This window comes from Balearica regulorum, chromosome 6 (assembly GCF_011004875.1).
Source record: "Balearica regulorum gibbericeps isolate bBalReg1 chromosome 6, bBalReg1.pri, whole genome shotgun sequence".
Classification (NCBI taxonomy): Eukaryota; Metazoa; Chordata; class Aves; order Gruiformes; family Gruidae; genus Balearica; species Balearica regulorum.
The window spans coordinates 23,120,170-23,133,351 of record NC_046189.1 but is presented as its reverse complement, the minus strand read 5'-3'; the positions used below and the strand labels follow the sequence as shown (position 1 = coordinate 23,133,351).

The window sequence follows — 13,182 nt, the reverse complement described above, 5'->3', positions numbered from 1 at the left end:
TGAACTCCCAAGATACTGGAGATTTGCAAAGGGAAAAAGCCTGTTAACTGGCCTGAACTATCAGATTTGTATTGGGTAAGTAAATTAATTAGCTCTCTACCCAAACCTGACAGCTCTAAAGATTTCGGCAAGCATTCACATATGCAAAGATTTGCAGGATCAGGTCAGTAGTATAACTGCTACCTAAAAATAGCATGATGGCAGAAACAACGTATGTATTCATGGAGCTACTGTGGGACATACCATAGGTGTTACATTCAAAGGGCTGCAGCCACTTCTACCTTGATATGGTTGCATGTAATTCTGATACAGCTGCATCCCATACTAAAACCAGAAAATAACATGGTTAGCATTTTAAATTATAAACCTAAGCCAAGTCATTTTTTTTCCAGATGTAAAAGATAACACATGCTTTTCTTTACCATTAAAAAACAGGGACAAATGCTGTAAGGATAAAGAAATGCACATCATCATTGTTGCCGCTGCCTTTATAAATGTACGCACTGCATTAAATACTACCCATTTAATGCATCAACTGACCTGTTCCTATTTTGTCACAAACAGACACATTTTAAAAACAAATTAAAGTTCCCTTCTTGTGTTTTCTTGTAGCTTTGCTGAACATTACTCAATAATCTCACTGAATTCAACATGGTTACATATAAGCATATGCTTAATGTTTAAGTTTATGTATATCTGCAGGACTTAAGTTTCAAGACATAATCCCATCCCCTACAATGATTCCAGTAATTTGGTCTCTCTCTGTTGGGATGAAGAAAAATAAGCTTTCAGAGTACAAAATTGATATTGCTATTGCATGGGAACCTAGAATTACATTACTTCTCTACTGCATGGTATCAAAATTTCACATAGTAAAGTTAAGCAAGAAGTTAGCGCCACACAGAAAAATTACCTTAAGCAACCTAATTGCTGTCATCCAACAGGTCCTACTTTGTTCATCATCTGCACAGAGCTGTTTCAGGTCTCTGGTTCCTCCTGATTTGTTAGGCTAGAAGGCCACAGCACATTTTTTTAGCATTAATGCATATCTTGAAGATAATACCTGTTGAAATAAAAGCCACTAATTCTCCTATTTTATAACAGACAGCTGAATATTGTTTTCAAAAACCTTAAAGAAACTTAGGCTTACCTAAAAACTGTGGCTTGCTTTAATATGTATCAGAATAATAAGCTTGTACCTTAAAGCAGAATCCATAGTTTGTTGGTGCTCCAGAAATCTTTTTGCCTGTCAAAGACATGTACATATCACTATTGCTGAATTCACAGAAAAACTGCAGATGCCTTGGCTCCTAAAAAGAAGAGCAATGTAATACAGTTAGACTATTTTTAGCCAGCATCTCCAGATAAGAAACTCAGAAGAGTATAGTAGTCCTATCCTGTTCCAAAATAGTCCTACATACTGCAGTTTTAACTGTGACATCATGAAATCTAGAAAGAGACAACTCCACATCAATTTTATAATGCAGAGAAAAAAAACCACCTCAAACTAGTCAAAGAGTTCATTCTTCCAAAGAGGGAGAAAAAACAAAGTACAAATGATATCATTTCTGGGAAAACATCCACTAAATTCAAGCCACAATAATATTAGAGTAGGAGTCAAGTTTTGAGAGCAGTATGCATTTCAAACATCAAAATAAAATACACTTTCATAATCTGAAAAACATACTGTAATAATTACTGCCCAGTAATTTCTATTTCTAACCATTAACTCCATCCTCTAAGGTTAATTAAGTCAAGGAAGCAAATGAAAGAAATTTGCTGAAGGATACAAAAATAGCTCAGTGAATACCGTGGCAGTTAACACAGAAAATTCAGAACAAGAAAAAGCATTGTTTTAAAGTAGTTTATGTAAAAGGTGTCAAGTCCCATGCATCCTGTTTAACATAATCAGGCTTAAAGTACTGCCATCAAAAAGTTGAACTAGTAAAATGAAAACCTGCCCAGTGACAAAATTTGAGAACTCTCAAAATCTTCTGGTAAAATCCTTTTATACACAGGTTTTTGTTTATTTTAGATAATGAAGTATTATGGCCACTTTTCAGAGCATCTACTTCTACTTCAGAATTTTAACTACTATCTGAAAATTCATTTTAAAATGGTACTCTGTTAACTGATTGGAAAAGTATTAACCAGAATGAAGCAAAGTTACCAGGCAAAAAGAAATTACTGTTCCTAAGACAGTATCTTCCCAATTTTATATCGCAATATCTCTCTATATTTTATCTATAATAAATAGATTTTTTTTTTCCTTTTTATAAGTCAAAATTCAAATTTTGGCTATTATTACAACAAACGATAAATACATACACATTTGCTCTAACTTCATAGTTCTCTCCTTTTTTTGCCTCTTACCTTAGATGTACCTTTAGTGGAAAAATAAAGGCCAGATCTTCTCAAAAGAAAGTACAATTTTTTCCATGATTTTTTCCCCGGCTCCTTTGCATGCAAATAACCATGAATCTCAGGATACGTGCTGGAGCTTAGAAACATCTGAAAGAACATGCATTTTTCTTTTCATCTGAAACCAGCTTTCTGATTCATTAACATACTCAGACAGGACTAAGGGGAATAAACCCCTAAATCCACTATCACACCACAGTAATTCAGTTATGATTGCATCTAATCCCATTAAGAGTACCTCTGATTTAAAGTGCATAGAATGTTACACAACTCCAAGGTATGCTAAGCAAGTTACATATTTATATGGAACATACGGTTTGAAATGAGAGCATTAGTTACGCAATATGTTGACTTCAGCAACAAAACCAGTGTAAGAAGTTCTGATCCCATGCCTCAGACCCTATTTATATAAAACTGCAAATCAATGCTACCAAAAGAAGAAAAAGAAAAAAAAAACAACAAACAAACAGACATTCCCCCTGTCTCCTGTGTTACAAACCAGATAAGGGAACTGATCTGAGTTAAAATTAATTCAGCAAACAAATCACAAAATCTGAATCCCAAAACCATGCAGGTCAGGCAGATATTACCATTTTCAAAAGGACGGAACAAAGGTCTCAGGACCTGAAGTGGTGCTTAAGTAGGAGCTTTAGCTGAATCAAAACCAGGGGAGGCTGGGCCAGTCACCAAGGCAGCTCCTGTCTGTGCTCAAGGTCATGTGGCAGAGAATACTGAAAAAAGCTGCATCAGGAGGAAGGAAAGAGGACTTAAAAGTCTGGTAGATCAACCATTTTGCCTCCACAACAGCAAGAGAAAGGTGGCCGCCCTCACACACCACAGAAAAGGCAGAAAGATGTGGATAGACAGAGAAGTTAACTAACGCACTGAGAGAAGCTAACTGATGCGCTGCCTCTACTCAAGGTATTCAATGGCTTCTCTTCAGCTGTTTCAGCCAGACATCGTCAGAGTGCAACACAGCTGTCATCTTGCTAAGACAAAGTACACAGTTTTACTCAGTCTGCAGAAGTAACCACTAAAAGCTGGAAACCGTGTTAAATTTATTCTAATTCCATGTAATGCATTTATTTTTATAACTCTTCCAATGAAACTACTCAGAACTATGACTCACATCTAACCTAGAATTCTTCCATTTCCATATATGCAAAGGAATCTGTGCTGTTACTAAGCTCTTCAAGGAACCTTGCCCCAGACTGGCCTGCAGAATCCTAAATACCATCTAGGCTTGTACAGACATAGGGAACAAGGGATGTTCTGGCTGATATCTGCAGCTTTCATTGCTGCATTTCCCTCCTGTCCACTGCCACTTCCAGAAAATCTGATCTGAGGACACGAAGCAACAGATAACCAGGCACAAGACAGACCAGGCCAGTAGCAGATTGCAGCAACATGATGATGTGAACGGGACTTTGGAAGTATACCAAGTTCTTTGGTCACTAAATAACGCAGTCCAACCAAGACACACAAGGTTTCTTTCACTTGTATTGTTTTCCTACCTTGCAGTCAGAAGCATGACTGTACCACCTGTAGACTGTCCCCAGCTGATGTGAATGCAGTAGATGGGCAGGCTTCCTTTGGCAGGGCAGTGCCCCAGCCCACAACCAGGAATGCATTACAAATACCTTCACCGCTATTCGCCGGAAGAGTTAAACTACATCTTTCTACATGTGCTGCTGGCACACAGCTGTGTACAAATGCAGTTTAAGCTATTTCAGCCACTATGATGTGGACAAGTAGGTCCTGGTAGGTGGTCCAGCCTGTTAATCTTCCCATTTGCCACATATTAACAGGTTCACTGATGGCGAATGTAAAGGCTGCATTGAAAAAGTATTTTAACTCCATGAACAAGTAAAATGGAAGGTTTAGGATAATCTAAGTCAATGTATGTAAAGCCAAAAGAGCATCTTTTTAGGCTTTAGTATCTTTGCTGAAGATGAAAGGAGTGGCTGGCTCCCAGCCTGCACAAGTATCTTCCCCAGGATTTCTGCCGTAAGAGCTTCAAACCAGAGTGCTGTCATGAAAAATGCTTTTCTTACTCAGAAGACCAAAGTGGGTGAGCAATACAAAGCTCAGCTTTGACAGTCCCTGTCGTACCCATGCTATCAATTAAAATAAAGTAGCAATAATGCTAGGAAAAAGGCAATCCTAGATCCATCTTTTTCTTTCTAAGACAGCTGAGGACTGTGTGAGAAAATATAGCATGAACAAGCTGTAGTCAAAACCATTAACTGTCACAATGAATGAGCAGTAAAAATATCTCAGATTGAGAACTGAACATCTGTAATAAATACCTAAAACTAAAGACAGCAGAAAAAATAATTTCTTCAGGTCTTTTTGTTGTGTGTTGGTTTTGGTTGTTTTTTTGTTGTTGTTTTGTGGTTCTCTTTTTAAAGGAAGTACATACAAGTTTATTATAGGGGGGGAATGGATTTCTGTTTATGCAGATCAGAGGTAATCAAAATAAAACAATAATAAGAAAAAGAAGATAAGTCCTTAATATAGGAAGAATAAGTGGGGAGAGATAAATGATGGTATGCTGCAGACAAGGATTACTGGTCACACAATATGCAGAAATAAGCTTGCACCCTCTCCCCCATGCGGTGATCTATATAACATGGTATATAAGGTGGTGTCAAATGTTACCATGTCTTTCAGATACTAATACATGACAGCATCAAGGACTCGATTATGATTTGATTAGATGTAAAACCAGCCAATTTAAAACCAACCTGAATGAAAAAAAGCAAATAAGTGTCTTTTGTTGGGGGGGGGGGGAATCAATCAACAAGTGAAAAAATAACAGAACAGGAAAAATATTGCACTGGTTTGGATTAATATGATAGGAAAAAATCACCAGAAATACTAGATGTCACTGGATGCAATAAAGATTGAAAGCTGCACTCCTAACTCTACAACTTACTTGTCTGCACCTTCACCGCTTTCAATGAAAGAATGGCTGCAGTTGTGGAGATAACGTTTGCTGTTGTGGAGATAACGTTTGCTGTGGTGGAGGCTTCTTGAGCACTACACACAATTTTGGAGAGTGAAATTAGAGAAGCCATTATTTTCCTAAGACTCTGTGAATAAAGTTTGAATGTGATGACTGATTTCTTCAAAGATGTGAAGAGAGAGAGCCATGATCCAGCCCAAAGCAACTGGGAATGAGAAGGATTTTCCCCTGAACCTGCTGATAAATTTTGGGGGCATCAAGTAGTACTAGCAAGGAACTGATACTGATTCTCACTATTGTCTCCTATAGACTTCAGTCAATCTGAGGAGAAAGGCCAGCAAAACCCAGTGTGGGAGGTGGGTAAAGGCAGACTAGAACATGTCTAGGAGACTGAAATTCAGTGCACGGCTACTTCAGCCTGAAGACTGGAACAGAGTCAGATGAGAAGCTGGTCAGGCAAAGAGGGACTTGCAGTGGCAGACAGAGTCAAGAAATTAGAGTTTGAATCTTAAACCTGTGAAGGTAGAATGGGAACAACTAAGAACATCGGGCAACAGATGGCAATGGGAAAATGGGAAAAGGGGAAAAGGGAAGGACTGTATCAGTAATTCTACCTTTCACAAAATTATGGGTGTTTGTCTTGGCAATCCTGTTCTGTATTTAACTTAATTTCTGCATATATAACATTTATTTTCTATATTTGTTTAGGAAAGACATATGGTCCCTTCTTTAATATGTTCTATACCAGGTGAAAGGTTTTTTTGATTGCTCTGGAAAACAGCTTGGACACGTGCTATCTACAATAGCTTTTTTTAATGTATTCATATTATATGTAAAAAGCTATTAGAAAGAAGCAGCCAAATTGGTCAATACAAGACTTGAACTCTGAACTGCAAGTCTACCTACAGAACCTGAATATCAATTGCATCTATTAAACACTGAGGAAGCAGGGGGGAATATGTCTATTCTTAAAACCAGAAAAAAGCATAATTACCCAAGTAATTTCAACCATCTATTTTGAAGATGGCACTGTTAAATTTAAAACAGTGATTGTCATACTGCATAATGAAAAAAATTCTGAATAGTGAAAAAAACCAAATACAATTAAAGATTAAAAAACAATCACAAAATTGGAGAAATGTTATTCACAGACAAAAAGAAAATGAAAGAAACAAAGGATAAAATTATGCCCCTTCAAAGTAATTTAAAAAAAATAATATTGCCTTCAGTGAGGCTAGGATTTCACCTACTATCTCAGAAGGACTCAATTCTGTCAACAGTATCTATGCTGTGCAGTCTATTCATTGGAAATACTGTCATGAATAAGAATACAAAAGGATCTAGTAGGTACATGAATTCATCTAAAACAAGAGTTGCTCCAATAAGCAGACAATGTTTTAAACAAGTCACAAGCCCCATTTAAGATTACATTCAACAAGAATTTCACATCTAATTAGTGATGTCATTTTTTGCCCACCTAGGAAAGTTGCTAATTCTCAAAAAACAAACAAATAACCCACCCCAAAATCTGAATAGAGTATTTCATTACTATAGGAGAGGCCTCAGATTAAAATCTTCGTACTACATTCATTTTTGACATGTTTTAAAGCATGCAATCTGCAAAAATAACCTAAAGCAAGTTCCAAATGATCCATGCTGCCTACAAGACACGTGCATACAGTGTTGTGTCTCAGAACAGCCACACTCTAATCAATATAGTGACATACTACTTTTCTTTTTTTAGGCTACAGATCTTCATGGCAGAGATTAAACCTCTCTCTTCGGTACACATAGACATTCGGTATATGTCAGACGTAGTAATTTTAATTAGCACATGCTAAATGGATAGGAGACAGGGAAACTTTTTTTGTATTTGTGTTTTTGAGGCTATTTAGATGCTCTGGTTTGAAGTCATCAGTCAAAATACTCACTCTTTCAATGAAAGTCAATAACAACATACATTTTACTTGCTTACAGCTCAATCAACAGCTACAAAAGTATCAGAAGTGGGTTTTTTTAATCACTTGTAAGCATTGAGTTGTTTAAACTAATACCTCTCTTGATAATTGACCAAGCATATCACAAATAATAATGCGAGCTCATTAACTTGTCTTAATGAAAGTTTCCAAGGAAATAGCAATACACTCTAAACAATTTACCCGACAGTTTCTGCTGAAACGTGCATGACGGCTGCACAATCCACAAAGGTATTCTCTACTTTGTGCCTACTAAGTTTTATTTGACGAAATCCAATTAAACAGAGAATACAACATAAAATAGGAACAGAGGAAAGTTCGTAATTTTTCAAGCTATCAAAATGGGATGTAACTATATGTATTCAGAATGATTCTTGATCTTACCCATAAGCTTTGCACACGTTATACATATCACAATGTGTTCTACTTCTAGGGCTTAAGGAAGTTCTGTGCAAGAATATATGGCAAGAAGTTCCATTATAAAAGTCTTTATTATTTTTTTCAAACTACCAAATTACATTTGCAAGCAAAAAATATTAAGTTCTATTAACACAGGGGACAAGATTTTCTAAATTAAATGTTCGACTGCAAAATCTATTTCTTATTTAGGTTGCAAAAGTGAACCAATTTTCATTAGCTATGCAGCATCTTTTGAAAGTACATTTTTTTTATTTAGGTTTGTAAAAATTATTTACAGAACCTAGTGTGTGTCAATTAAATTTAATTTGAAACATTTTTTACTAGATTTGGGATAATCTTAACTTCCTGACTAACACCTGATTCTATAAGGATATAGCTATTCAATGCAGAAGAATGCTTGGAGAATTAGTTCTTTAATATTTTACATTTACTGGTGGATGCTATGGTAGAATTTATTATATAGATTAAAAAAATTGTAATTTCTGTATTTCTTTTAGTTCTACCTTAAATATCTTGTGTTATCATGTTGCCTTTCCAGTCATTCTTTATCCCCAAAACTCACACATAGCGTTGTTGTCTTAAAACCAGTGAAAGTTCTTCTATTAATTAATTTTTCTAGTGACAAGCAAACAAGAGTGATGTGTATGTTTCCACCTTTATTACTCATTTTTCCTCTCTTTGAGACGTAAGACGATGATCCCTGATATGGTCATTCTGTGAAATTATTCCCGCTGTAAATTAAAATCGTGTGTCCGCTTAAAGGATGACTAACACTGAGTGACCTACCATATTTTTTTTTGAAGGCTACAGTAGCCTTCAAGCTAACAAATCATACTAGTCAGTCTAAATTTTCTACTCATTAAATTTGACCTTTTAACTCTTTTTTATATCCATTTGTATCACATTACCAGTTCCTCAGTATTCTACCAAGGCCTTCTGTTAAGTATGTGCTGAGTATGGCAGCACTCCACCATTTAAAGAAACAGGGTCTTTCACCTGAAATATCCAATAAAGGCACTAACCATTTTTACTGCATTTTGCCTGTTTTGGCACTCCTTGATTCTGAACAAATATGCAAGTTTCCAAGTGTCTGGACTGGGCCACATCATAACTCATAAGGAAAAAAAGTTATTAACCACATTTTCAGTTATTCAAAATCAAGCAACAGATCCAACAGTGATGAAGAGCTATGCTCACACAACACAGACAATGGGAAATTCTGAGCTATGCTGGCTCATCTTCATTCAAAGATTACGTACCTGTAATATCCCAGAGTGGCTTACAGCTGCATTGGTCTCACTTGGAAAACATATCATATGATCTGGAAAAAAGCCCTGTAACAATAATTTGTATCAAAGTTCCATAAAAATAAATATAAAACTTCCTATCTCTTTTGGATGTAAAAGTAAAGTTCTCAATGCACTGTAAGATACTGCAGATTCTCTGATCCAATAATTTAAGCTTACCTTAGTATCATTCCTAAATTTGTGACATCCTATATATATTATTTTCTGAAAAACTGAGAATTTTGAAATAAATATCAATGATCTCTGGAAGCAAGAGGGTTTCATATACCACTGCAAGTCATATTGTACTACCTGGCCCTTAGTGCTGTTTTTCTAGTAGTAGTTCCTATTGTTGGGGCTTCGGTATGCTACAAAGTATGGATGATATACACCAACATGCTGAAAAATATATTGTTTTCTATTGTTTTCATTACACTAGAAACCCAGTAAAGTATTTTGGAATAACATCCATTAATAGAGAACAAGTCCTCTCAGTGTTTTTTTTTTAATTGTCCATTTTGTATGATATGAATATGAATTAACATCAAAATCTGACTAGATCAATACGGTGTGGTTAAACAATCCACATTAAAAGTGCCAATCTCATTATCAAGGAAAGCTCAAGGTGTTGTTTATGGGACAGACCTGCAGCTGAGGAGTTCAATACAGTCATGCAGATATGAACCAGCCAAGAGTTTGACCATTACTAATAAAGTTTTCTCAAGGCTTGGATGAGTTTGACGCTAATATTCCCTTGATCATCCAATGTCCACTGACTTTCATTATAATAAACCTGAACTACTGGTAGAGGTAATTCATATCAACTAATTTCTGATAAAGCATTCCTGCTACACCTGGGACCACAGTACCCAGAAGAATGACTGAAGAGGAACAGTAAGGACTCCAATTAGCCACAGCTGCTGATGCTAGTCATAGCTGCATGTCTGCCATGCTCCACAGCTGGTTCCACTCACTGGTTAACCAACGCACAAACATACTTATTCTGTCAAAGCTTCCCTACTAACTCTGAACTATTTGTGCTGGTTTTGACCAGGGTAGAACAATATTCTTTACAGCAGCTAGCATGGGGCTGTGGTTTGGATTTGTGCTGAAAACAGTGTTGCTAACACAGAGATGTTTTAGTTACTGCTGAGCAGTGCTTACACAGAGCCAAGGCCTCTTCTGCTTCTCACACCACCCCACCAGTGAGTAGGCTGGGGGTGCACAAGGAGCTGTGAGGGGACACAGCTGGGACAGCTGACCCCAACTGACCAAAGGGATATCTCATACCGTATGATGTCATGCTCAGTATATAGAGCTGGGGGAACAAGGAAATGTTTGGAGTGGTGTTTGTCTTCCCAAGTAACGGTCATGTGTGATGGAGCCCTGCTTTCCTGGAGATGGTTGAACACCTGCCTGATGATGGGAACTGGTGAATGAATTCCTTGTTTTGCTTTGCTTACATGTGCAGCTTTTGCTTTACCTATTAAACTGTCTTTATCTCAACCCATGAGCTTTCCTACTTGCACGCTTCCGATTCTCTCCCCCATCCCACCAAGAGTGAGTGAGTGAGCGAGCAGCTGTGTGGTGCTTAGTTTCTGGCTGGGGATAAACCACAACACCATCTCAAGCTTAGAATTTTTCACTAGTGCAGTGATATCACTATGTCAGGGGACTACACAATTTACCCAGAGAAACACAAGTGAAGCAAGAAAAAACCCTCAGATCTCTTACATCTTTTGGCATCTTAATATTTACCTTTTCATCCTTTTCACAGGTAGATAATTTGAGTTCCCTTCCACTTTTCACCTTTCAAGTCCTCATACATTTCTGCTATTTCTCCCTTTGACATCTGAAACAAGCTGGCTTTATAAGAGACAGCATTAGGAATGATCCAAATATACCAATGCATTTGAGTAACCAGATGGTGAGTTTCTTCTGCTGAGCCAGGACTGCTTCCATGGCCTTTGCCATCAGCCAAGGTCCGAATCAGCAGCATTAACCTTTGGCAACATCCTTGAGTTACAAGTAGTCTCTGCTCTCTTTCCATTCCTTACAAACACTAACTTTGGCTTCACTTTCACTTACTCTAATAGTGATGGCTATAGGTCATGGCTGCTCATGGCCTTTTTTGTCAGTTATCATTTAGCTGCAGCTGTGAGAAGCTGCCATTGGGCAGCACTGGGCCATAACATTCAATTTTCATTTTAACAATAAAATCATCTTTGCTACAGATGCCCCTCCCCATGCTGCTTCATTTTATATTTTGTTGTCACTTGATGGAAACTTCACTCAATTCCAAGAATCTGATTTTGTCATAGGTCTGTGTGCAAATTTCAAAAAGTTAAACCCATGTCTGCCCCCCTCACCCAAAAAATCCCCAGTATGAACATGGATGTTTTACAATTGCAACAAAGGGACTGACCAACAGTTACACACACTACAATATATTCCTATGTATGCCCTCTCAATTATCCCTTTTGACCCGTGTTACACTAACAGCTTTACACTCTGCCTATCTGTGTGTAACAGAAAAGACTGGTTTGCAGCAACAGCAATTGCACCTCTTCACAGACAGAATGTTAGAACTTACCAGTGGATTTTTAAAAAACTCATACTTGGCATAATTTTTTCTAAAATACAGTTTGTTTTCCTCTTCCATTACCCAATTTGACTGGACTTCCATCACTAATTCATGGTCCTCTATAGCTCTTCCTGTAAAAAAAACCCAAACAAATTAAAAAAACCCAACCTCCACCTAAAAGCCTGGGAGTAGAACGTGAAAACACAAAGGTCAGATAATAAAAATATTATTAAACTAATCTAAACATGAAACAAGCAATCTGAACACAGTCCATTAATCAGGTTCCTACTGTTCCACCTCAGTAGGTCTCAACTTCAGAGGTAGGTCACAGGTGGGGTTTTTGCGTTGTGTTTTGTTGTTGTTTTCTTTTTCAGGGGCAGCTGAGGGCTTTATTCCATTTCCTGGCCAAACCCATGTTCTCCCTGCAGAAGCTGGGCAGTTCCTGCTGTGCGACACATGGGGCTGCAGGCAGCAGAGCACTTCAACCATTCACTCAGGCTGGCTGGGGTGTCAGCAATGTCTTCCTAACGCTCCTTTCTCTAATGTATCATTTGTAAAGTGAAAGGTGTGTGCAATATAACAAAGAATTCATTTGTCTGCTCCTCCCCAGGACGCTATCATTTCCTGAAACAAAAAAATAACCTACAAAGTGAATTCTAAGGTGTAGTTCAGCTTTGCAGTGGGGCGAGGGGAAGAAAAGGCAAAGAATTCCATTATTTGTACCACAGCACTGGCGTTCAGAATCGGTATTCTCGCAGCTTTAGCCTGCTTCTGCCACTCAGATTCCTGAGTGAATTTTTTTATTTTACAGCAATATGAAATGTACTTATAGGAAAGATAGAGAATTTAAGAACTTTTCTGTAGATGTGTTGTGCATGTTTACATGTTGCATTCTCTGAGTAATGCAATGACTACTCACAGTACAGGAAGTTAAGCAAAAATCCTGAAAGACTATGGATAATTTCTATACTATGTTATTTATTTATTTTTTTAAAAGAAATTTCAGCAGCTTATGAAATCAGGTTCTAAATAAAAGGACAAACATGCTTCCAATTGAGCGTAGTTTTTGTGGCCCCTTGTTCTTTGTTATGGACAAACTAATGAGAACAAGACAGAGTTGAACAAAGTTGTAGATTTTATTTAAATGATCAGTGGCACCTCCAAATTTAAATTACGCTCTAACAATGAGTTACACATTAAGAAGAGGTTTGAGATCTAAACTTATGTCTCCCTGCCAATTATGGGGTTTTAACATCCAATTCTGATCATGGTTTCAGCGGGAAAAAGCAATTAAAAATAGATTATAAAAACCACGTAACTCAATCTTCTGATCACGTTTACTACACTTCATTGCATTATCATAAGGGATCTCATGATATACTTTAAAGGAATGTTGATGTTCTCATATAACTGCCTGTTGTTAGAAACTTTTTAAAAAAATCATAACAGATAAAAAAAGTATAGATTTTTTTTAAAACTTAATTAGGCATAACATTAAATTAATATAAAGTAAATTTTTGCAAGTGG

The 13,182-nt window shown here is 37.0% G+C and overlaps 1 protein-coding gene across 2 annotated transcripts in view; it reads right to left on the bottom strand.

The window, feature by feature from the left end:
- The window catches only part of GRB14 (growth factor receptor bound protein 14), a 67,601-nt gene that overhangs the window by 10,785 nt on the left and 43,634 nt on the right, over positions 1-13,182 (bottom strand). For both annotated transcript variants that reach the window (XM_075756807.1, XM_075756806.1), the window contains exons 4-9: positions 11,665-11,786; positions 9,045-9,119; positions 2,374-2,511; positions 1,200-1,310; positions 914-1,009; positions 244-324 (exon numbers count right to left, since the gene is read on the bottom strand). In XM_075756807.1, the coding sequence (XP_075612922.1) occupies positions 244-324; positions 914-1,009; positions 1,200-1,310; positions 2,374-2,511; positions 9,045-9,119; positions 11,665-11,786 (623 nt within the window). The remainder of the gene's footprint in view (positions 1-243; positions 325-913; positions 1,010-1,199; positions 1,311-2,373; positions 2,512-9,044; positions 9,120-11,664; positions 11,787-13,182) is intronic.